The following is a 26,102-nucleotide window of genomic DNA, read 5'->3' as shown; positions in this document are numbered from 1 at the left end:
CGCACTTGAGCGCTGATACAATCACTGTAATTATCATGTACTGTGGACCTCCTGTCTCTTTTTCCACCACCTTAAGCCACTGTCCTGAAATCATAATCCTGTCAGACAGGTGAGCGACAACAACAATAATTAGGTTCTTCTTTGACAGACACCGTGTGATTATCACTCTCCTCACGAAGGGGAAGAGAAACGTCGACAGAGCGCCTGGCTGCTGCTGGTCTCTCATAAACAGTCAGAAGTCCCTGAGGCTTTTGGGAGTAAGACAAGCAATTTGAAGCATGCAAACCATTAAACGTGACCCACCAAAAATCTCACCTTCTTGTGAAACTTCCTCCTTGTAAATGTGATTACGCCAGTGCAGTAAGTTGGGGTTCACCTGCTTCACCTGTCTGCCTGACTGGCCTACACGAGCTGGGGGGCACTGAGCCTGTCTCACTCTCTTTCCTCTGGCTTACCTTCAGTGCTTTTTCTCTTTTTATATAACAAAAAAATGGCCTAACCCTTCTACTGTATTTTCATACTTTTGGCCATCATTTCCAGTGATGATGACAACACTTTGAGATAATCATCTGAGAACTTGACAACATCCCTACAAACAAGAAACACGAGCCGTCAGACCATCAGAAGCCAACAGTTTGGTCAAACTGACCAAACCACATAGTGAGTGTATCTAAAATGTGAGTAATAATTCCTCAATGCACAGGAAATATGTGCACACACAAATACTATAAGTATGGTATCCATGGTAACTGTTTGAAAGATCCAACAAAACTTCCTCTCTTATCCTCAGCATCACGCTGGTTCGACTCCATGAGGAGCTTTGGAGCTGGTTTAACCTCTGAGTCAGCTGGGACTCTCAAATCTGCATGTTTTCCCCTTTTCTGCAGTCATTCTTTTAGTGATTTCAAAGAGGATTAAAAAGCAGCTCAGATGCTGTATCTGTTCAATAAAATCTATAGTGTTCATGCAGTTTGCTGATGCAGTTAATAGATCTTCGCCATCTTTGTTCAGAACAAACACACTGGGATGTTTGAAAATCTCCACATGAACGGAGAAAATCGCACTTCACTCAACAACAGATATCTGCTGTGGCTGAAGCCTCAGGACAATCGATGATGCGAATGGCGATAAAACAAACAATCCTCTCAAGCGACTCTGACGTGATCTGGTTTCAACTCGAGCCGGCCCTCCCGCTGACAGCGAGAGGAGGCTGACATCAGGACTTCTTCAAAGTGTGCAGTAAAAGAGGATTTCCTCCCATCCATAATGTCCACGTCCATTTTTTCCAAATTGTCTGTAATTTCTCCAGCTCCGAGATCAAACGCCAACGCCAACGCCAACGCCGAGCCGTGACGTGACGTAAAGGCAGTACAAATGGTGACAGATGCATCGCCAGCTCGGACATTACAGAAAGGAGAAGTTCGCCAGATGCAAAAAGGAACACGGCGCCCCTTATTTCTTTTTGATGTTGTTGACGCACCTCTCATCAAAGGCACACATCTGACGGAAAGGAGGGAGAGGGAGTGCGAGATGGGCCTGCTCCATCATTTCCTTTTCTTTTTTTGGCGGCTCAGGGCTGGAGAGTCTGAGTTAATTTGATCAGGGAGGAATTGGACAAATGTGAGGAGGAGGAGGAGGAGGAGGAGGAGGAGGAGGTGTGTGGGCAGGTCTTACAGTATAAAAGATCGATTTTGTCAAGGTGAGAGCTGAGGGCACGCGAGTCTCTGGTGCAACACGCGTAAATTACACACATTGGAGCAAATGTACAGGCGGAGCAAAAAAGGAAGGTTTTTTATTTTAATAAAAGTCTACCAGTGTGGTGATTTAAACAAACAAATAAGAAATTTCTGGTTTTTGCTCTTCCTACTGGTTTGAACTGGCCAGGACTCAGCTGGCGGGGAAAAAAAGAAAAAAGGTGATGTTACACACTTCTGGGCACCAATCAGGAATCAGATTTGATGTCTGCTGTCACATTTTGACGGTCAGTCAAACTTACTGTTAAATTCATAAGAAACAACACTTTGAGCGTTGAGTTTGATTTTTGCAGTTAGTAGTTGCAGAGTTGTGTCTCTTTGCTGTTTCTACATAAAGCTTAACTGATTTGTTTAAATAATTAAGCATTCAGATTTCCTCTAAGATCAAGTTCATTATATCTGTTTGACTGTACTGTTATTTTTGATCGTGTAAGTTTTTCATCTGCAGTTTTGCAGAGTTTTTTTGCAAAATGCGTCCCCGTGCTGTCTGCTGTCTACTATCAATAACAATTCACCCTCGGGATTACACTTTGTTCCACGACAGCAATCAGCAGCCGTAATCAGTGTGTGTGGCCACTTACACACTTGTGACTGCGTGGGGTCAAAGGTCGTCGATTTCATCAGTCATGGCTGTGTTGTCTGAAGCCTCACAGAGAGAGAGAGAGAGAGGGACAGAGAGAGAGAGAGGGAGAGAGAGAGAGAGAAGGGGCTCACACCAGACCTCCTTCACAAATCAATTACAGCTTCGCGCTTTGCCCGCCTCCCTGGAGCCTCTGAGGCGCGGACGCTTTTATTCGGCAAAGAAGGCTTAACCGCCTCAAGGTCCAATCACTCATCCGTCCGCCACGCTGACAAGTCTAGTGTTAACCATTTGTGAGGGCCGGCCTTGCTGCTGTACTGTACGGCCTGTCTAACCTTGGCTGTGTGATGTGAGAAAATTCTTCAAAGTCCTTTGAACTGTCTGTCAGGGAATTTACAGTTTTTAAGCTGTAAAAGAAAAATGAGAGACAGCTTTGGTATCCTGCTGCCTGTCACATTATTTTCAAATGGTTCACTCCTTCCTTTTTGTTTTATCATTCCCTCCCTCTCCCCGTTCAGATCCTTCAACGTCTCATCTTGCATTCAGACCACAAGCGACTCGATCATCCACTTCCCATCCAAACACATCATTGCAGTGTGTGTGTGAAGCCCCTGCCTTCGCCCTCTTGCCTCCACACCTTGTCAGATGTGCTCTGGCCAAGTGCACCCCTGCACTCTCATTAACACACACCTCCACACACAACCTGCCTCTGCCTTCCACCTGCCATCTCTATTTCTGTCTTCTGCTTCCCCTCCTCTCTCCTCTCCAAGCTCATCTCGCTGTTTTGTCTTTCCACCCTCCCCAACACTCTCGCTGCTTCTCCCTCCCCTTCTCCTTCTCGTCCTTCCTCTCCACTCCTTACTGACTTTTATTCTAGGTCTGAGTGTCAGACTGGCATGTCTGACAGGCTGTGAAGTGCCAGCCTGAGGGATTTTCTCAGCTGGAACAGGACCATCTGCAGTGCAAGAGCTGCTCTGGCACTTCTGACCGCCTGAGCCAGGGGGTTGAGAGGGAGTTAGGCCACCATCTTCTGTCAGTGCTGTGCCTCAGTCACTCATGTGCACAGTGTTATCTATCTCCCTGCACTGATGAGGGCGAGTGGGGGCCTGTAGAGGTGCTCTGGTTGTTTCTGGGTGTCCGGCTCGCTTTTTAGGTGGCTGGTTGAGTTGAAACACAATTCATCTCTCGACCCAAGAGGACGAATCACACCGTGTGTTATATTTACAATGAAACCACATCATTCATCTTTAAGATATGAGTGGCTTCTCTTACCTCCTGATTGGCTGCTGTGAGCTCCTCCTCCAAGGCAGACACCCTCTCCAGTGACACGCGTAGTCTCTCCCTGACCTAAACATCAAAAAAAAAACAAAAAACAACCATGTGTTATGATCTCATCTCTTTGTCTTTAACTGGGCTGATAGCTCAGAGCTTTTGCTAAAATTCCAGTTTAGGCAACAGAGCAGCAACCCAGCAGAAAACCCTGCTGCTGCAGCAGAAAGAGTTGTCCTCTTTTTCTCCCTTAGCCTCACAATAACACTTTGCTGTGGCTTCAAAGCGGCTTTATGAGGCTTTTATTGCTTTTAAAGCTCCAGTTACTGGGGGGAGATTCCCTCCTACACTCTCCTCTTCTGCAGCTCCCCTCTCTTCCTCTGTGAACTCAGAGAAACTCAGAGCACCTTTTTCTGGGATTGTCGCGCAATTACTTGCACCGCGTGGCGACGTGCGCGCCGCCGCTTCTGTGGCCCAATAGGACGTCAGATCTCCGAGGAGGCTGATCCTGGATTAGAAGTTAGCCGAGGTCCGAGTCTCAATGACCCCCCTCGGCTGCTCGGGACAGCTTTATTCCCTTGAACAGCATGCCATTGGCCATGCTTTCTAATTGATGGCTTTTAGAGGACAGGATGAATGGATTACAGGGGCGGTGCTGATATCACACAGGGGGCTAAGGTCACAAATCAGCAGGCTGTGAGGAGGCAGGAGACATGCTGGGGGTGTAGAGGCTAAAACCAACAAATGGAAAACACTGCCAACCAGGAAATTACAGAAAAATGTAAATGTAAACCACACAGCAGACACGCTGATTCCTGATGCTACTGCACATGCTGATTAGGCAGACACTTTGAGATTAAAATGATGCGCTAATGGAGGCGCACCCACCTTCTCATCCAGGGCTTTATGGTGTTCAAACAGGGACTTGAGAGCTTTGAGGACCTCAACTTCACTGGACACTCCGGAGGGAGACTGAGCCTGCCGCTTGACCACCGTCATTCGAAGTGATCGCTCGTGTCTGGACACCAGGCACTCCAGATGCTCCAGCAGTAGCTGAAGAGGAACAACAGAAGGAATTACTGTTATCATCATCACCAAAGGAGGAGTAGAAATCTGCCTCACAGCAGTTTAATTAGGTCAGATGCTGCTAAAACATGGGGATAATGTGAAAGAATCAAAATGGGAAAGGGCTTCCTACAGACCAAAACTCAGCTCGAGATCCACTTAATTTAAGTGCTGGAAGGAAAAAACATTTATGTGTGCTTTGTCATACTCGCTCCTGGTTCTTAAAGACTAATCAGCCACATAATGAGTCTACCATCTAAAAAAACAAAGAATAGAACAAATGTAATCCAAGGATCAGCGCTTCTTCAGGCCTGCTCAGAGGAAAGAGAGAGCCTCCAACAGTGCTGCAACGGAGAAACGAATTCATTCACTTTACATTCAGTTAACAGTTAGAATTCTTATCATCCACATCACTACAGACTGTTAATTCTTCTTAATTGTGTTACTAGTGTAAGTGTTTTAAGGTGTGCTTTAAGAACATGCTGATTTTGCAGTGATTTATTTATGAATTATCTGTGATATGCATTTTATTTTTAGGGAACTTTGCTGTATATTTTGTTCCTGTTCAGAGCAAAAATGTGACAAAATGAAAGGGAAAAAGCCACTAAAATCTACTCAAAGGTAGGAAGGCAGCAGGAGAGATGAGCGAGAAGCAGAGCTTGGGCGTTAAGGACAAGAAACTAACTACACAACATCAGCAGCAGCTGCTAAACTGAGGATGCGACTGGGAGGAAGAACACCAGTACGGCTGCAGAGATAAAATATTCGTTACCATTTCTCGCTCTGTGGTGAGATCAGTGTCCATGATCATCTGCCTGTCTTACTCACTGGGGAAACACTGCAGCAGTTTCGTGGTGATGCGCATCTCAACACTTCATTCCCTCTCATAAGTTGTCGTCCAAGGACATAACATTACATCCCCAAGACAGTAATCTGGTTGGAGGGTCAAGTTCCACTTCGAAATGATGCTCCCTTTTCTTTACCAGAAAAGCCTCACTGGCTTCAGCCCTGACATGGCTGACGGCCGCCCGACAGGCTGCAGCAGGATTAAATGTATTCTGTGGTTAACCACTGGGTAGGAAATCAAATCCCCACTTGCTATCACTGCTGAACTAAAAGGGTCTGCATTTTTTAACAAAGCTCGACACGGACTCTCGCTACGCTTTACACAGTGAGCATGATATTATTTAATTATTCAAGAAAACTGGGAACAATTTAATGTAAGAAGGCAGAAAATGTTACTGGCATGAAGATGCGAGCGATCGAGGGTCTTCTGAGAGTTTGAATGATGACTAAAACCCACCAGTCCTATATACACTGCATGGACAAAAGTACTGGGACACGTCACCATTACACCAATGGGGACTTTAATAACATTGCATTCTAAATACACAGACAGCTTTGCAGCTAAAACAGCTTCCACCCTTCTGGGAAGGCTTTCCACAGGTCAAGTTCTTCCACATCACACTCTTCCAACCATGTCTTTATGGAGCTTTGCTTTGTGCACTGGGGCACAGTCATGCTGGAAGAGAAAAGGGCCTTCAACAAACTGTTGCCACAAAGTTGGAAGCATAGCATTGTCCAAAATGTCTTGGTGTGCTGAAGCATTAAGCTTTCCCTTCAGTGGGAGTCAGGGGCCGAGCCTCCCGACATATTACGACATACAAAAAATTCCCTAACGAGAGTCTGATGTGCAGAAAAAAAGTAGAATTACCACATTAAAATCCTTCCAGCTCCCAGCTAAGTTAACTGATTGCTGAATGCAGCTGTACAGACGTCAGAGTGGCATCAAGCTTCTCATCGAACTCCAAATAAAGCAAAATCAGTCAGCAAACTGATCCAAATCCGATAACATGAAGTCTGAGCGTCCAGTATCTGGTTTGTGTTCTTTTCAATGGGAAATGACACAAACTTTAAGAGAAACAGACACACAATCCCATCTTTGCAAAATGAATGTGTCTTATTTTCACCGCAGGGTGCAGCAGACACATCCTGAAGAGCAAACGCTGTGCAGACGGAAGTGACGAGGGTCTCTGCAGGAGTGGGTGGTCACGCTTGGAAATCCTACAGGAGTTTGTGCATGCAGGCCTCATGCAGATCTCCAGTGCAGCGGAGCTGAAAGGAGACCGAGTGTCGTCTGCTCTTCTGGCTGTCTGGTCAGACTGCCTCATCAGCAGCAGTCGAGTCCACATACGAACTCCTGCACAATCAACAAGATACCTGCTGAGCCAGTCACAAAGTGAACCAGGTTCTGTGATGTCTCCAGAGCTGCAACATCAGTCTCCTCCGTTCAGTAAATATTTTCATCCTTCACCTGTCGCTTTTTTCTGTCTTATCATGTCTCCGCGTGACTGGAGTTTGAATTTACATGCATGTCGTTTGGTTGTGATGCTTATCTAATACTGCTACTGAAGTTCACCTGCATTCCCACTGTCGTCATTACTGTTGTCAGCTCCTCAGTTCGATGACTGCCTGGACACGCCTTCCAAGATTTAATTAAGAGCTGTAAAACCCTGTCAGCGACAAAGCGAGCTTAATTATAGATTGTTTGGTGAATGCCCATCAGAAGATTCGAGGTGATAATAAAGTGAGAGAGTGAAAATGACTTTTGTCTGTCCCCGTTTCTCGCGCCTCACCTTGCGCCTCCAGCTCGCCTCCTGTTTTCTTCTCAGAGGCTGTTGTGCTAAAATATTCTGCCTCCACCCAGAAAGAGATTGTGCAAGACTTTAAATCCACACTTAATCAGCAGCGGGATGGAAAACAGAGTCTTATCTGTCGACAGCAGAATGTGCTTACTGCTTTTGAAAAGGAAATGTTTTTTTATTGAAGATGCAGAGCTTCGCAGCTCCACAGAATCAAGCTGATCCACTAATGTCTTTAGTTGTTCTTTTTTTTTTTCTTCCAACTATTTTGACCTGGACGCTGCAGGGCATCAGTGCCATTTGGACTATGTTTTACTGCTGAGTGGCCATCCCTGTAAAGTATGTGGAAAAATGTACAGGCAGAACCTAACGAGTTATGTCTGGGAATTGGAAACAGAAGGTGCACATGGTTGCTTCAGTGCTTCTGCGGCCTTACAACCCGTACACAGCAGATAGCTTAAGCTTTCTCAAGATGCTGTCTATCGCAGTGTGCAGTTGTTATTTTTGCACGGCTGACGTGAAAAATTTGGCGCAAACATTTGGAATGCAAACATGCAGAGGTTTGGAAGTGGAAAACACATCATCATGAACTTCATTTCTTGCCGAAAACGTCAAAATGACAGCTACATTTGGCACTGTTTGCACATCATGAACTGCTGTGTCGTCGTGTAATCAGTTTACATAAACGTTTTAAGACGCGTGTCCTCACCCTGGTGTTGTTCCTCTCGGCTTTGAGCTCGGAGATCTCCTCCTCCTTCTCCAGCAGCTGCTCCCTGCAGGCGTTCAGCTCCTTGGTCAGCGCTGCAAACTCCTGAGCAACAGAAAAAGAAGACAGGGAGAGGGATGGGTCAGCATCGCGGCCAGCATCACACAATACTCTGCAACAGCCCTGCGTGTTGATGCAATGCGGGCCTGTTACATGGCTGGCAGCGCTGGATGATGCAAATAGTTTAAAGAAAATCCAAGGACTAATAACAACTTTTACTGCTTTGTTGTTATTAGTGACCCTCAACCAAGTCCACCCAGGAGCTCTACATGAAGAGCAGAGACTCAACAATGGTGGGCTTCTGAGGCCATTAGTTGCATCACATTTTGGAGGTTAAATAACAACGATAGGACATGTTGGACAATGTTCACTGTATTGTTTAAAGACCACAACATAAACACCATTAGTGAAAATTCTTAAAAATATAACTAGTGTTTCTGCTACACCTCAAATCCATCTTTGATGTTTCTGTACTCATCACCTCTAATGGTAATCTGTGAGCGTAAGGTGATTGGCTGTCTGCAGCGGTGCAGGCACAGCGCCAGGTGGAGTGGATTCACACCTACAGGACTGCCCGTTGACTGTGGGGTGTAGTACTACGAGCACGAGCTGTAGTACTGTGGACGACAGCTGAGCCGACAGACTGTGTGTGACGGAGCAGCAGGTGCAGGAGCTGCATCAGGACGGCAGATTGCAGTTTTAGTCATACAAATATTTTTGTGTGACTTTAATCTCACAGGCTGATCTGAACTTCGGAGGGCAGATTAGAAGAAAGAGGACAAAATTACGGACAGGAACAGGAAGGTCATTTATGGCAAACTGTGGCACTACTACTACTACTATTACTATTACTACTACTACTGCACCTAGCAGAAGCAGAAGGAGGAGATGCAGGACAAGAGGAGGAAGACATGAGGGAAAGAAAAAGAAGAAGCCAAACAATCAGAAGAGAAAGAAGACAAGCAGAATAAGAAAAAGAAAAAAGGAAAAGGCAGATAAGAGGGTGAAGATAAAGAGGAGGAGAGGAAAAAGAACAAGAAGACGAATGGTAAGAAGGGAAAGAAGATAAGCAGAAGAAGGAAAAGAAAGAGGGAGAAGCTCATCTCCACTCAGGATGCTGTGCTGTGGCTCGGAGGTCACATGTGGTCTTTGTCGTCCCAAACAGTAAAACAGCATCGAACCAAAGCAAGCGTTTGGTTAATGTGATCCTCTGTCAGCTCTTTCTGTTGCTCTCTCAGACCATTTTTCTTCTGATGGACGCTGACAAAAGATTTCAATAGGCCTGAACTACGTTTAAACACCAATTACTCCCTGAGAGTCCTGCTGGACCTCCAGACCCAAACCACAAACACAGTCCACCAGAACGCTCGTTTTCCTAAACAAAGATTTGGTTCAAAAACTCCTGACAATAAGTCGAGCAAACAGCCATTAGAGCAGGAGAGACAGCCTGCCGCTCAGGAAGACTTCAGACCTCAGTTCCTGTGGTCCTGGTCTAAATTAAACACAGAACAGCCCTGTTTGGAACAGGTCACGCCAGGCAGGTAACAAAAGGAATTGAACAGAGACACAACCAGCTGACACAATAAACAGCATGATCGGTGATTCAACTCAGACTGATTTTGCTTACCCAAAAAAGAACTCAGGGATTAAACTGCTAAAAACCATGACGAAATCTTAAAACAAACCTTAGTAATGAAACACCAACAATTCCAATCACATACGATTAGGTCTACGAACTATTTTTCAATTGCTCTATTAGCTGTCGAAATCTTAATAATGAGGCATTGTTCAGTATTTTCTAAAATGTTAGAGAACAAACACTGAATCAGTCCAATTGAAAAATACATGACAAACTAACCCATAATGATAATAAAACAAGAATAAATGATTAAACGTCGGCTGCAGCACTTGTATCAAATTTGCATCAAACTTAATATCAAATAATATGAGAACAATCAATCCGAACTCAAATGCTGCGAGACAAACACAAGCAGAGCTCTGTCTATCTGAACACGCATTGCAATGCAGAATCTGTACACCATCTGCCCTTCAGAAGACAAGGACAATAACTCAGAGTTACAGACGAACTCCAGGGAGTGTGGCAATATTGTGTCTCACAGCTACGGCAGCGCAACAAATCCTGGTAGACCTTATAGAGCGATAAATCCTCTGCACAAAGACACCATACACCCTGAAAATCCCCCAAATTACTACAGACTCTTGCTCTGTGTTATGAGTGAAGGCTTTGGAAAGTCAAGAGGATTTACTTCTGTGATCAAAGACGAGATTTTAGGTTGCACCATGCAACGTAGGCAGGGAAACGCGGCCTCTCTGTCCTCACGGGATGGATGTTTTGAAATGGCAGAGCTGCAGATTTACCCGAACCCCTGAGAGCAATCGTGAACCAGCCAATTAATCGGCAGTGTTCGGGATCAGAGGCTTTGGGACATCGCAGCATCTTTGAACTGCTGCAGGCTGCTCTGTTGCACCTTTTCCAGCTGGAGCCGCTGGAGGGTGTGAAAGCAGTTTCAGAAATACGGTGGCCCAGAGTGGTCATTGTGGCTGTAAATGCTTCACGGCTGCTAAATCATCACATCTGTGTGCTCGTGATCACGACTTAATTATCTCATAATGAACGAACATTATGTGGTGCTCGTGCCAGCTTATTGGATACACATGCACAGTCTCATTCAGTCCAATACAAAAGCCCTGCTCTAAGTCACATACGTCAGGTGGTACTGAACCCAATTCAGAGACACAAAAATAGAAACAGAACTTCGATTTCAGTCATTTCCACCTAATCAGGAAACAAAGATAACAAGATGTCTGAATTATGAGAGAACAGTGAGGAACAGATTTTAGATAATAAAACATCCAGCCTTTGGGCCTGATGTCTCTAAGGACAATAAAATCCTAATTGTAACTGGTGTGCAAAAGCCAAGACGACAAAAGGTTTGAAGATAAGATAAGATAAGATAAGATATTAGTCCTGCAGTGTGATAAATCTAACTATCAGGTATCTGTTAGATGTAATGGCCCTGAGTTAACAACAATCATCTACAGAGGTGGACTGGGTCAACTGTTACGACCCAGTCGTCGCCATAGCAACGGGGGAAAGCGTGGAAGAGGTGTTATCACAATAACCAAGTCATCTCTAAAGAGCCTTGACCTATAATGGACCACAAGGGCAGAGAAAATCAGATTCTGACATCATTCCCAACCACGTTCTTCAAAATGATATTCTGTATGAAATTAATGATCTAAACGAAGCTCTTGTGTCGCCGCAGGACACGGTGCTTCTTTGCCTCGGTGCAATTTCCAAACTCGGTTTTGTGCAGTAGGTCAGGCACAAAAAAGAAGCTTAGAGCTCATAAATCTCCGGCCCAGAGGAATGCAGCTAATCACAGTCACCTCCTCTGAAGGAACAGAAAAAAAAGAAAAGCCCTTCTGCAAATTGCATCATTTGCTTTAATGCTTGTGAGACCCAACAATCCCCCTGCTGGAGCTGCGACTGCACTGGTAAGCTGCGACTTCCTCAGCCACAGTTCAGAGAGAGAGTGTAAACTCAGAGCAATCCTCCTTTCTCTCAGGGCTGAGACGTTTTTAGAGAGAATTATCTTTCCATCGCACGGAGAGACAAGTTGGTAACAGATGTGACGACACTGGATGTTGTTTGTGACCCCGAGAGTGTCGGTGCATTTCGCAGTCATCGTCCTCACACCGAATCTGGCGTTCTGACACCCACTTTAATTAACATCTCCATGTTCTGTCAGCCAGTCAGCATCTCGGGACAAATGTGGTAACAAACACACAAACAGGCTGGGACAGAGCGTCCAGATTTCAAAATAATCATCCACAGGGAAGGTCTGGACAGAGCGTGAAAGTTTGTAAGTTAAACAAAAATCAAAGAAAAAGAAAATCGGGAGTTGTGTGTAGTTAAGCATTTATATTTACAGCATGTACATTAAAAAACGCCTGTAGTTGGAGAATCATAAAGCTACACTTTATAAGTTAGCTTGTTTATACTTTTCATGCCAACTTTGCTAACGGCCTCCAGACTAAATCTGATTTTTAACTAATTGGAAGGTCTTGCAGTTTTTAAGTTGATGCATTCCATTTGTTTTCACCTACAGACAGCATGAAATGTATCCTAACACGAAATTTCAATAAGAATTCACTTAACTACTAACTCATTTTTTAAAATACGTGCTCCTTCCTTTACTTTACTTTACACACTGCTGTATCCTACACAAACATATGAAAACAAGAGAAATATGAGGTGTAACATAAGCATAACCACACTTGCTTATAGCCTATCCTGGCACCACTGTATTATTCATAACACTGAAAATGCAGGAAATGGAAGTTTGTTTGTATTCAGTGATATTTATTTATTACTTTTGCTCTATCTGTCAAGGAAAACACAACCTGGTCAGTTTTTTTTCCCCTGTTCATTCCCAGGAAACGCTGCCTCTGGGCGATACTCTCATAAATAAGCTGCAAATGGGATGGAAGGACGGAGGGAAGCGACCGAGCGGACGCATCGTAGTGGAAGCACGACTCGGCGAGCACAGAGAGGAGAAGAGTCCTGGAATATAAATAAACGGGGGAAGATGCACACGCTGGGGCTTGCGTGACAGAGCATCTTCAGCGCATCAGTTAGATGGACTCGGATTCACAGGTCGAGCCGAGGCAGAGGGTGATGCACAGTGCATCACACAAACACATGGACATACAGTGGACTACAGCTCCCTGGAGAAATGATGCTGCCCAGCTGTGAACAGCAGAGGAGTTTCCTAAGGGAAGCAGAGCCGTGCCTTGTGATAATTAGGAGGTGCTGATCGTTGATTCGACTGTTAAATGAGAAATGATCAGACTCTTCTCCCGGTAAGCTACAGCAAGCGGGGCTGAAAACTGCCCGAAAGCTTTTAGATGGTTTGTCTGTCTCTCTCACAAAAATGTGATCCAAGGTCGTTTAATCAGCCGCCGCTTTTGATGAAGTGTTACAGCTTCCTTTTACAGTCCATTCAAACAGCTGGGAAGCATAAAACACCTCCTGGGTGAACTGAGGTTTTGCTACAATCCTCTCTATAGCACTATTTTACCCATGACCTGCTGGACCACTACACCCCCCACCTCCTCCTCTTCCCCACCTCTCATTACCAGGGCAAACTGCCTAGCACTGCAATATGTCAGTCTGTGGAGAGTGTGTGTGTGTGTGTGTGTGTGTAGTCTGCCTGGAAGGTGAACTCTAAATGAAATGGTGGACTAGGCTTCCTCCCTGAGTGGGCTGACTGTCGGCCAAAATTACAGCAGCAGGTGATTTTTTTTTTTTTTTAAAATGGAGGTGTGCTGGAGCAGGAGTCATGCTTCCAGGCTAAAAACAAAACCCCAGCAAATGTGAATCACTCTCAGGAGAGACAGGGAAGTGGTGGTGTGATTGACAGCATGCTGATTCACCAAGTGTAACACAGAGAGCACATAGAAGAAAAACGAAAATAAATAACAGCCATCGGTGTGATTACGCTGCCTCCATCTCTTGCAGCCAAACCTCAGGAATCTTTGTGGAGGACTGGATGATTAGTGATGTTATCTGACACCAGCAGCACATTCTCGAATGCCTGGAGTGAAGTGAAATGAGTCTGAAAACGAGTCAATAAGAGTTGAGAGTGTAACCTTTTGACGTCTTCCCAGAAACAAATTAGACAAATTCTGACAAGCTGCATGGCGAGAAGCTTTAAGACAAAAGCAAAATGAGCACTTTGTGAATGCAGCGTGACTCTGATTTGATGTCCTGATAAACCAGCTGGGAAAGTACCAGATAATAAGCACTAAGCATGAACACAAGCCTGGTTTGAGAAAGCTCCTCTGTGCAGTGGGTCTTTAATATTTGATAGAGTGTTATATTTACAGTGTGAGACCAAAAGAGGCGAGGACAGGGCAGAGGGTGGTTATAAATGAACGATGAGATGAGCCTCCTGCTATCAATAGGAAAGCGGCACTTCCCGCAGTTCACAAATGTCTACACATGCAAGACAGTGACGGCGCACTAAAGTGGGCTAATGTCGCTATGATCACATTTGAGATTTCAGTTCACATAATAAAAACCTGCAGGCTTGGAGCAAATCAGACAAGACAAACTGCGGCTGTGAAAGATGTTTTACTCAACAAACCAATATCTGTTCGCAGGTTCTACACCTGGGCTTTTCCTCACATGTCCCAAACAACAAAGCTGCTGCTGCTGAGGCAACATTTACAAACCAGCCAAGCACTGAAATGAATACACCAACGGCCTGCTGTGAAGCTACTGCTTAAAAACATATTCATCAAGGCAACATCTGCCTTCTTTTCTGCCGTGACCGTGACCAGCTTCACAGTCTCCTCCTCTTGTTGTTGACATGTCTCTGCTTCCATTGGTTTCTCTGTCTGTTGACATTAAAGAGCCACAATTAGCCAGATACCCACCACACTATCTGATCGTGCATCATACGGTCTGGTGTAGACTGCAAGACTTTATTAGAGCCACCCATCCATCAGTGTGAAGTGCACTGAACCTGAAGAAAAAACTTCAAAGTAACGCGATCAAAGTTAGGTCACCAATTCTCAGTTTCTATAACTACTAACTGGATGCTTGAAGGATAATCTATATATGACATCTTACAGTATAACAGGCCACTGAGGGTTTTCTCAAGATGAAGAGAAGTTTTTAAAGAGCTTTCTACAGTAGTACACTGAAGACCAGTGCCAGCCGGATTCTTGGCCTCCGTCTTGCTGATAAAGAAGGATCGATCACAGAGATTCCAGATCGGACACCGAGGAGCCAGAAGGACCTCGTGGAACAGTCGCCGCAGGGGTTTCAGCTCAGCCAGCAGGCTCATTTCCTCAGCTCTGAATATTCAAGAAGGTCACCCGTGCTGAGCGAGCATGTCCTCTGCTTCGTGGTGACGTGCTGGTGAACCGAAGGTAGGAAGTGTTACAACAGCAGCCGGCGTGCTGCTATCAACGCAGCCTCCTCAGGAACCATGCAGCTTCCTTTCATCTACACCTCTGCGAAAAATAACACCAAGGACACCCACCGAGTCGACTGACAATCGAACTACTGCTGTCACACAGTCCCATAGTACCTGCAGAACCCACGTGAGAACCTTAAAGCCATGAATATTCCAGCGTTTGTGGACTCACTCGTCCTTTAATTCTCTGAGGAGAAGCTGGCAGGTTGTGAAGCCATCACAACTTCAAAGAGCTGTTCAACCCGAAGAGCATACAGCAGGATGATTCAATATAGATTCAGGGAAGCTATAGCACACCTTTGTAAAAACATCAAGCTGGATTGTATTTTTATTACTTTCCCAACACAAATTCCTCTGTTCTGATATCTCTTTGTACATGTCCTCCACACAGAACTCCACAGAGGCAGATGCACATGAATCAAGCAGAATCAATCACAAATGACTGTTAACTTGAAACGAGACAGAGATGAATAAAGGAAGACCAGTGAATTCTCTCATTTAGATTATATGATGATTTTACGAGGCTTGACTGCCTCTGATTTTTGGAACTGAAAAAATGAGTACCAGAGAATAAAAAAAGACAGCCAGTTCTTGAAAAAGGACCGCGAATGGACGTCCAGAAGGGAATGTGTGTGACACTGTTGTGATCTTCTATCAGGACAGCGGGCGGCTTGGTCACTGCACTGATGCCTTCAATGGGCTCACGGGAAAACTACAGCAGAATGAAAAACAGCTACTTGTAGAGGTAAGAGGATTATATCAGGGAAATCACAGCAGACATGTACAACAGAAAGGGAAATGAAAGGTCAGTAAAGGTGTTTGTGTGAACAGATGTGTGTGCGTGTGTGTGAGAGAGAGTGTGATGGCATTGAGGGTTGGAGGGGTGTGATTTACAATAACCTTTAGCTGGCGAGGTAAGAGGGGTCGTCTCTATGCTGTAAAGGCCCCTTGAGGCCAAGTCATAAATCGGAGAGTGGAAATTACAGCCTGGCAATTTACTGCCCTTCCAGCGCCTAATAACTAATTTTGATCCCTTTGAACTCCCGTACGAGAAGCTGCCACACCTCCATCACACCACGAGCCACATCCTTCAACCTCTAACCTCCAAAACTGAAGAGGATAAAAGCTGCAAGGGATTAAATAAGGGGAAATTTGTCTCAAAAAGGATAGATGAGGATTCATCTCAGTACAAATACAAGGTGATGGAAGAAAAATATTCATGGATGTTTAAGTAGGTCATATTTCTACAGTCGGTGCTTGCTGACTGGCAGTTTCAAAAGCTTGAGTGGATGTGAAATTCTCATGTTTGAATCATCGGTGCAAAACAAGCAACTGCTTTAGAAAATATCGTGTTCTTTCATTAAAAAAGAAAAAGTCAAAGGTACATGACTGTACAAAAAAAGTAAGCAGACAAGTTAATTCCAGCTTAAAATTGTGCAATGCTAGAAATGAAAGATTACAGCTTGTGGAAACATTTGGGGGTTTAAATCATTGAGTCTCAGAGTTGGGGTCAATGTGAGATGAGGTCAAAAACTATGGGGCAAAGTGTTTCTAACTGTTTAAGACAACAAAAACCCTCGAATCTGCTTCTTTCCCCGTGTTTTATCTCAGTAATTGCAGTCGGTGGAGAGAGATGGAAGATCTGAGAAAGCACTGAGCTGATATGATTCAAATTCAAATACCCATCATATAGTCAATAATCATTTTGGATATTCAACCTCCATCTGCTGGTCTTTAAGTCATCGAACCAACAGGAACAATCGTCACAAGTCTGATGTAGCGTGGACAGCAAATGTGTGTGTGTGTGCGCATGTGAGAGGGAGGGTCCAGATGGACTATAGAAGAGCGAGGCCATGAAAGATCCCACATCCCTTCACATGCTCTTGACTGGACACCGTGATAAACTGATGCCACTGCAATGCCTGGTGATACGGGGCCCATATTAAAAAGGTCGGGTGGGGGGGGGGCTTTATTACCGGATGAGAATCCTATTCCCCGGTTTCCACATGTAATCGTCTGTCACACTCCTCTCATTTGGTCCCAATAACGTTGGGCATTCAGGCAGCAATGAAGCTGCATTTCGCTGTGAAACACCCAAACAAGCATGGCCGGAAATGCCAGGCCATCCATCATCTATTACCCACGGAGAGCAGAGCGCTCCAACAGGGACAAATAGTTCATGTGTGGGACACAACAGCAGCTCTCGCTTGATGTGCTGTGATTGTCGCTCACCTTGCACAGCTGGAGGAGATGATCCCCATGGCTGACGACGCTACGCTCTCTTACCGGAGCCTAGCTGGGAAACAGGATCATCGATCATTTTGTTTTTCACCCCCTGGTTTTCAGCATATAACACAGCAAATATCTGCACAGAATTGGGTAGTGAATGGTAGTCATGAATTTTGTCGCTTTTACTTGCACTTTACTTGCTGTTACAGTTCCTATCATTATTTCTGTGATATAAACTGGAAGTGTTTTTTTTGCTTTGGTCTCCAATTTCATACTACACACCAACTCTAAACAGGATTTTGTATGGAAAACTGTCACGCATTCACAAAACATCAACACACTGGATACTGTTGTCCTACAATGCAATGCAGAAAGGAAACTGAAATGCTGCACAGAATAAATGGAAAACAAACAAGCAGAAAAAGTATTTCATTCCAATAGTTTAACTGACGTACATCATCACTGATTTCTTATGCATCAGCTGCAAAAACAGAAGTCATCACATTTGAGAAGCTGAAGCCGCTTGGCGTTTGATGAATGAACGAAATGATTACTTAATTATTAAAATTGCAGTACATTACTGTCAGTCCTCTACGCAATTAACTTCACATTTCTGCTTTGACATGTGTTCACAGTCTGTCTGCGTGGGCCAGAACCCAGACCGAGGTCCACCGAGGCACAGGCATGTACTACAGCACCCGGCGCCTGAAATGAGACGAATGCACCCGAACACACTGCTGCTCCCTCGCAATGGCAGATGAATGGACGCCGCAGAGATGAAAGCCACAGAGCATGAGCTTCAGTGTAGTGCTGTAAATCAAAGTCCAGTTGCCAGATAAGCATGGCAATTTTAGTCGGGCTGATAACCAACTGAGCAACGGAGCTGTTTGGTGCGGGCGAGATGCCACATTTGGAAAACTCATCAGACAAGTGGTGGGATTTGCAAAGATTACAGTAGGGAGAGAGGGTGGGCTTTGGAGCACTGATGATTCAATCCTCGGCCTTGCAGATAACAGCCAGCGACAGCCACGACAAACAAAACACCCTCCGTGCTTCAAAGATGCTCACCGACTGATGTTCACTTCTGGCTGATATAAAGAAAAGATAGGTGAGATCAGAGGAAAACAAAACCTCATCGTGGGAATATTAACAAAGGACCACTGGCAAAACATGTTTCAGAGGGAATACGACAGATTGTAAACTGAGGACCTGAAAGGCATCAATAGACGACTTTTCAATCGTGTAGTTCAGGTGCCGAAAGCACATGAAACAGGTGATTGGTACCTTTGTTGACCTCTTAACATTTTCTCCTTCTCCTCTGCTTTGTGGCCTCTGTGTTTACATCTACAACGGAGGCGGATCTCTGATCCTCAGGGAGTTCAGGGCCTGCTGACCTGATCTTTACCTTCATTTATCACAGAAGGGAAATCCTCTGAAACCGTAAGATTAAATTAAGCAATCCCTGAAAGTAAGGCAGAATACGGTGAATCGATCGCTGGACAACTTCTACCTGCTTCTATCTCTATAGCTCCCGGGGGGGTATTTGTTTCTTCTTATGTACACAAGTTAAGACTCTTCCATTAACATTTACTACTGTTTGATGATGCCAACGAGACCACAGCACCGTCTCATCGCACCTCCAACCATCAAGGTGATCATATAATCTCTGATGCGTGTTTATAGTTGACTGTAAAACATGGTGCGTGATGTAGTTTTAGTGTCTAATTAGTCCTGGAGTTAAAGTTAAATGGCCTGTAAATATCAACCAGCGTGGATTAACAATCACTGTGTCAGCGTTTTGAACCGAGGACGGTATTTTGGAGTGCACAGGAAGAGATTACAGTACGGGCGTTTCACTCTGCTGTGTGATGCTCAGTTCCTGCTTTAAAGCCTCAGAAAATCTAAATCAAAAAGAGGCCTCTGAAGTGAAAGTACAAATCAACACTTATGACGTTTTGTACATTTTCTCCATGTAACCCCAGCGAAACTCAAACTAAACCTTGTGTAAGCACGGCACATATTGAGCTTTACCAATAGGAGCAGCTCATATGCTACAGTATGTCTGGGAAATTGGAGGACTAATGCTGTGCCTTAGGGGGCTGGTGCCTTTAAGGTCATCATGAAACCCATCTAATACAAAGCAGCCTGCTCGTCTCCTTTTCCTGCTCTTGTCTTCTGCCGTCATCTGAGCCGTCTTTGTACAGCCAGCGTTATCGCTCTCCTCCAGGCCCTCTCTCCTGTACAGTTCTGTGGACACTGAGCTCGGTGGCAGATCACAGGGCCCCTATGTGAATCATATGGACCAGAATGAAAATCACAGTCGCGGAACCTGAGGCGAGATGGCATCCGAGGCGCCCCGTGGGTTCTCGATGAGCTAAGCGTGACAGTGGCAGGTTAAAAAAAACCCGATTCAGAAATAGTCTTTCAAATCAAGTGCTGCCGAATGCTGCTGTACCCTCACGCTGTTTGGTAACAGCAGTGCTGGCTCTTAAAGGTCAAAGCGCTCGGAAAAGCAAAGTTTTCACGTCATGTGGACGCTCCTTTAAAAATGACAAATTTGTTAAAAAGGACTGCCCACTGCCTTTTTAATCACGTCTACTTGGATGGACAAGCATGTACACATTCGACTGGCAGAGGAGACACGCTGTTACACATACGCACTCCAACACCAGCATTTCCTCCCTCCGTCTCGCCGTCTCTCCGCAGGTAAACAACGAAAGTCAAATGGCCTCTGGCGCTGTTCAAAATGAATTAGCGTTGATGGCCTGGCGCTGTGAAACTCTGGCATTTTATGAAAGGTCTGCACCACGAAGGAGACCACCTGAGAGCCAGGAAAAACATTCAGAGCGCACACGCTGATCAAAACAATTCTCTCTCTTGTATATGAATGAACAATCGTTTTGTCCATTTAAAGTTCACCTGACTGGGAGATTCAGAACAACGTGGCTGCGTGTCTACAAGGCAGAACAAGCTTGTGATCAGCTCCCCGTTTCTTCCGATGCGAAGTGGCAGCGGCAGCAGCAGCAGCAGGAGGGGAAAACGGCGTCAACTCGGGTAGAAATCAAACATTAACACAGGACGAGGCAGAATGGGATGATAATGCTGTCTGCTGGCAGGCGGGGAAGAGGTGCTGAGATAAGGAAATGTGGATGAACCTGCAGGGCTAAGAAACACAACCACTCAGACGAAGACGAACATGCAGTCCAGCCCTCGTGTGTGTGCCGACTGCAGACGTCAATGTCTGAGCAACTGTGTGATGAGTTTTCCTGTTGGAGCAACAAAAACAGCTGTGATTGCGTCCAGCAGGTGGTAATAATAACAGACCAATAATAGTTTTTTTATGTTTTGAGTTCAAAATGGGCTGTTGTTGATGACGCAGCTTCTCTTTTGCCTGGCCTGGACTGACCGTGAGAGCTGGTGAAAGATGACTGTTGGGGTGCACAGACTGGCAGAACTGTCCTTGGAAGGCTAACGTCCCTGCGCTCCAGGGGCCTTGGTGGCCAGATGTTTTGCTGTGCCTGCTCGCTTGGGTTTTGGCCCCAGTGTCCCGCTACAAGCAGCATCCGTCACGCTACGATGCAGAGCTCACAAGACTGGAACACAACAGCTGCATCACTTGTACATAGCAGGTCAATGCAGTTTGTTTGTCTCACTCTTTGGTGCTTTCACAGCTGCTGTACAATTTAGACACTTACAGTTCATGATTGCATCCAGATGAAATGAGAATCCACAAGGGAGGACTAACTGTTGTTTTGAAGGACACTTGGCCAACAGAGGATGCAGAGACTTTCTGGTGTTCACTTTAACTGGCTGGACGGCTTTGCCACATTAGAATGTCAGTCATTTCATAATACAACTGGAATCAAAGATAAAAGCTATGAAACACATGATGCACTGAGTAAACAAATGAAGACATGGTTCACGTGTTGTCAGCCCCATAACTAATAGTAAAACTCATCCCAGCGTGTTCTGCAACAACAAAGAGCACGCAGGAGTCTTTGTCTGTTGGCTGCTGCTCCGGCCATGGCTTCAACAGGGCTGCGTTGGTGCAGAAGGAAGGATTACCTCACAGCATCCTCTCTCTTTCGATCCCTCTCTCCTCACCTGCACCACATGCCTACAGAGCACAATCAGTCTGCATCGCCGAGCTTCACGGTGCTGCAGCCCTGAGTCACACATTTAGAGGGCAACAGAGAAGCAAGGGCAACAGCTTCACTCCCGGAATATTGTGGAGTGAAACCTTTTTTCTTTTATTAGCATCTACATGGTAACATATCTGGTAAGACTGAAGAGAATTTGCAGACAGATAAATCTCACACAGCACACACACGTGAGACACTGTGCATGGTGTATCTGCATTTGTATGCCTGAGAGGTACGAGGTACGAGGCTGATACAGCATTGTACTTCAGTGTGATATACCGTCAGAATAAGAAAAGCAACATGCACTACAGCATCCTCTCCCAGGACACAAACAAGCGCCGAGGCTCCCTAGTGGCATCTTAATGCGGTGATGGGGTCACATCAAGGTTGAAACACAAGTTATCTGTTGCAGCCCGTGCTGTCGAGGAAAAAGTACGTCTGAAAAACACTTGAAACCCGTTTCAATAATACATGGGGAGGGGGAGCCTATAGAAAGGGGTCAACACTGAAAGCTCTCTATGAAACCATAAGAGGGATTAGATGATGCTAAGTGACATCCGTATTAAATCCGCCTTCAGTTTCTACTACAAAACTAAAACAAGTGCTTGCAGGCTACTGCGAAATGAAGTAAATCAGAAGTCAACAACCTGAGTGCGAGCCAGTGATGACTCTACAAATCTGCCCCAGTGTTCCCAAAGCATTTTGCATCCAGCCCTGCTCTCACCCTCTTTACCCAAACACATCTGACCTTCTCAACGAGTCCTAAAGAATTCATTAAAAGATTTAAACAAGGACTTATCTGTTTTGTCGTTGAGCCCTTCATTAAACCGAGGGCATCTGTACAATTAGAGCAGACACAAACATCCTGTCCAAATAATTAGTTATTAATTAGTCTCAATGACTTAATGAGTAGCATTAAACAGCACTTTTCAAGCTGCTACTTTAACATTAATTACACAAAGAAATTTCAAGGAATGTTCACTTATTGTAAAATCAGACCATTAATGGGTAGACACAAACAAAAATATTGTAGGTGCTTCTGATCTAAAAAGACAGATTTATGTCCAAATGACAAAGTTGTTTAGTGACTGTAGTAATTACAATGGAAGCAAAGGAGGAATTGGAAGCCAGGGATTTTTTCCCCCATTTTAAAACTGACAGTCACAGTCAAAGCATGACCGCGGTTCTGACCTCAACAAGTAAGTTCTTATTTTATCCCAAACCACGACCAGGATCACTCCATAAGCACTCATTTTTCAACTGTGATTTGCTTTTTAACGGTTTTGGAAGCCAGAGTCAGACCAAGTGAGAGTGAAAGTCTCGTTGTACATGGCATCAAGAAACAAGATATTTGGTTGTTTAATCTGAGGGACTTTCTGAGGGAGAACAGTCATTGGACATAAAACACAATGCCAGAGTTATTAAAAGACATGGCAGAGTCATAGTTAGGATAGGAAGGCTTGCAAGGGAGGTAAAATACATCATTTCTGCATTTTTTTCACTCTGCTACTTGATATTTTCAATGAAGATAATGCTGGAAAAAAAAGCTCTACTATACATTAAGAAGTCCAAAGGTCCCATTCTGTTGTGATAGTTGCCTTGTGTAAATTCCAAAAGGCCAAACATTTGACGGCAGAAACTGGCCAGTCCTGGTGGGTTGCCAGTTCTGTCCTCTACACCAGTCTGCTCCCTGCAGTTCTCACAGGCTTCTGCGTTGCCAGACCAAGATGCGCCATGTGGAACAAGCTCTGGTGGGATGAAGCGTTGCCAGATATGCGTCTGAAATCTCTGGGGTTACTGAGGTTGTCGTTTATGTGTCAGAAATCTCCAGCGTTAGAGGGCTGCCAACTCCGCCTCAAACCTCGACGGGCATCGGGTTGCCAGCTCTGTCTCCATGTGCAGACATCACACTGGGCCACAGCAGATATGCACCAAAGGCTCTGGTTTGCTGTTGGGTTGCCAGATGTATGCCACAGTAGGTGAAATGTGAGCACTGAGATGGGGTACGAAACGAGCTCCAGAAGCACTAGGTTTGTTCCAGCTTCACACATGAAATAGTTTTTGATGTGAATGGATTCAGCGCTGCAGAATTTTGCTTTTGTTTTCGTGATTATTTCTTTGAAGGCTGATTTTGCTCCATGACCATCAAATTAGGTTTTGTCCAACAACCCACTGTTAAATCAGGCAGAGAGTAAAACATCTGTCTAACGAGTTGCTGGCTTATTAAAACACAGTTTGTAAAGCAAAGCATTATTAAACAATATGCAAGGTAACTATTCTTTGATTACATTACTGTGGTGATTATAAACAGCACTGAACGAGGATTACTGAATCAAAGTCCTTAAGAAGATGGCTGATCAAGTCTTTCTTCTATAAAGAGTGGACTTCGTTTTGCATTGTCTTCATCACCTTGATCATCACCAGACAGGCTAAACAGAGGGAAGCAGGCCTTTTGTGGATCTGTCAGACTTCTCCATGACTTCAAGTACAGAAGAACAAGAGGCTCATACTGCAGGAGGAGTATTTTGTATGAAAGCTGGCTGGAGATTTTGAAATGCAAATTGTGCACTTACAGTTGGATTTAAAGATAGGCTCAGGGTAAAAGCTTTCTGTGTCCCCTTTTATTATTACATTTTCCTTATCTGAAACATTCTAGGTTGTTCCTTGCATGTTACATTGGCACTAGAAGAGCAATTTACAGCAGATGGATGGTTCAAGAAGAACCAAAAAAGACAAAAACAAAGAGCACAAGGATGCTTCTTACAAGTCTTAGTCAAGTGTGTGGGCTGATTTAATTCAAAGTCCTCCATTCACAGTGCACACACGCCATTGCTGATGAACCATCGGAGGAAAAAAAAAAATCATTACTGTGATGAGTGACTTTGCAGCAGGATGGACCGACCTTGAGCAGCTTTGTTTTCCTTCAACTCAAAGCAAAATCTACAGAGGCGGGACGATGTAGACACCTAATCAGTCAAAGCAAATACTCACACTGACCTACAAATCACACATCCTGTGCCTGCCCCCATCTTCTTCATCTGTAGGACTTCATCTGCCACTGGTGACAAGTTCCTGCGTTTCCCAGAATCCCTTGCTTCCAGTCAAAGCTTTGTATGTGCCAATTAAGGCTCGTTAGTGTTAGGTGATCCCATCTAACTGACATGGACATTTGATTTGAACCTTTGAAATGTTGTGTTCAAGAAATGCAGATGCAAATGCAAATAAGATGTGATTCCATTAACTGGTTTGTAGTGAATAAACTATGCAACACAAAGCTCATTTCCATCAGGAGTTGGTAAAAGAAGAAGAAACAAAACCAGTTGACTTGATCATCCACGAGGGAAAAAGAAGCTGTTGTAAATTTGAATGAGACGAAACGCAGGGTTAAAAAATATTTTTGCTGCACATGTTTAGCGAGGAAGTAAACAAATTCAACATGATGGCCTCAAGGATACATACAATGTAAAAAACAATTTTTTTCTCATTTACCTAAACCGTTTTCAGGAGAGCTCACATTAAAATAGGACCTTGTTTACAGTATGCAGTGACTGGAGTCCTTTTGTAGCAGGGAAAAATAACCTTTGGATGCCTGCGCAAATCAAATTGAGGGGAAAATCACTTTAAACCGATCATCTGCCACGGGTACAGAGGCCCTTGTTTTTCACTTGGCTTGACACCTCAGCCTGACGTTACCTGACATTTTCTGCTACTGCACTCCTCTAAAGGTGTGCTGGAAATATCTAACTTCTGTCTAACCTTCAATGTTTGGCTGCTTGTCCATAACAATAAAAACAAATACACCAAACATCAATATTAGATCAAGAATTACAAGCTGGTAGCTGTTGTGTCCCCAGCGTTTCAGGTTGGATTTATACCTTTCTTCCACCTAATTTGTTTTTCTTTTTGTATTTGTGCACAACTACACAAAAAAACCATACACTGAAAGTAAGTGTCTTGTACCTGTGTTACAGAAGGGGGGGGGGGGCTCTTGTATCCTGCATGCAACATCACAGAGGCACATCTGCATCCACAGCCATGGCAGCATGTCTATGCTAATCAGCTGGTGTGATCTGCTGTGAGCTTGGCTCCAACCCGACAGGGAATCCTAGCCTACAAAAGCTGCTATTTATATCCCTCCCAAGTTCTCCCACTGCCTGTCCCTTTCATTAACGCCGGTGTTGGCTTCCCCCAGATAAAAATCCTTAATTAAAACTGGGATCACGGAAGCCGAGCAGCCTGGATATATTACGAGCTCTATATATGGTGTACAGCAGTAAAACCAAGGTGCTGAGACAGTTTAGAGAAGAATGTTTTCTGAAATCACTTTGAAGCTATAGCATGTTAGAAGAGCCACCATCAACGATTCATTAACTGAGGAGGATAGAGGCTGATTGCTTTGGCTTAGTGATGTGATTGAGAATTAAACTTCCTACATTTTCTGCCACACACAAGGACACTTCTGTGCACTGAACTTATTGCTGCAGAGAACACATGAATCTTCTGTTCTTCTTGAGAGGGCCACAGTGATTTAGATGCACATTTCAATCTGTGGCACTTGAAGAGCAAATTTTCACGAGGAGAGTTTTTAGAAGCAAAAAAGCCACAATCATCAGTTGAGGAGTAAGCAGCAGCTCGGAACGACATG

General features: G+C 44.6%; 1 protein-coding gene across 10 annotated transcripts in view; it reads right to left on the bottom strand.

Annotated features, from left to right (window-relative positions):
- ppfia2 (PTPRF interacting protein alpha 2) overlaps positions 1-26,102 on the bottom strand; it is a 133,450-nt gene that overhangs the window by 32,291 nt on the left and 75,057 nt on the right. For 9 of the 10 annotated variants that reach the window (XR_006842137.1, XR_006842135.1, XR_006842136.1 and 6 more), the window contains 3 exons: positions 8,020-8,121; positions 4,492-4,656; positions 3,607-3,681 (listed from right to left, as the gene is read on the bottom strand). Coding sequence is in view for 7 of the 10 variants with exons in the window: in XM_046378369.1 (XP_046234325.1) it covers positions 3,607-3,681; positions 4,492-4,656; positions 8,020-8,121 (342 nt within the window). In the remaining 3 variants the exon portion in view is untranslated. Of the gene's footprint in view, positions 1-3,606; positions 3,682-4,491; positions 4,657-7,087; positions 7,176-8,019; positions 8,122-26,102 lie in introns of those variants that run through there. The other variant, XM_046378374.1, reaches the window with a different exon arrangement.

The sequence above is a fragment of the Scatophagus argus genome, chromosome 22 (genome assembly GCF_020382885.2).
Source record: "Scatophagus argus isolate fScaArg1 chromosome 22, fScaArg1.pri, whole genome shotgun sequence".
NCBI lineage: Eukaryota > Metazoa > Chordata > Actinopteri > Scatophagidae > Scatophagus > Scatophagus argus.
This window is presented reverse-complemented; position numbering and strand designations above follow the sequence as displayed.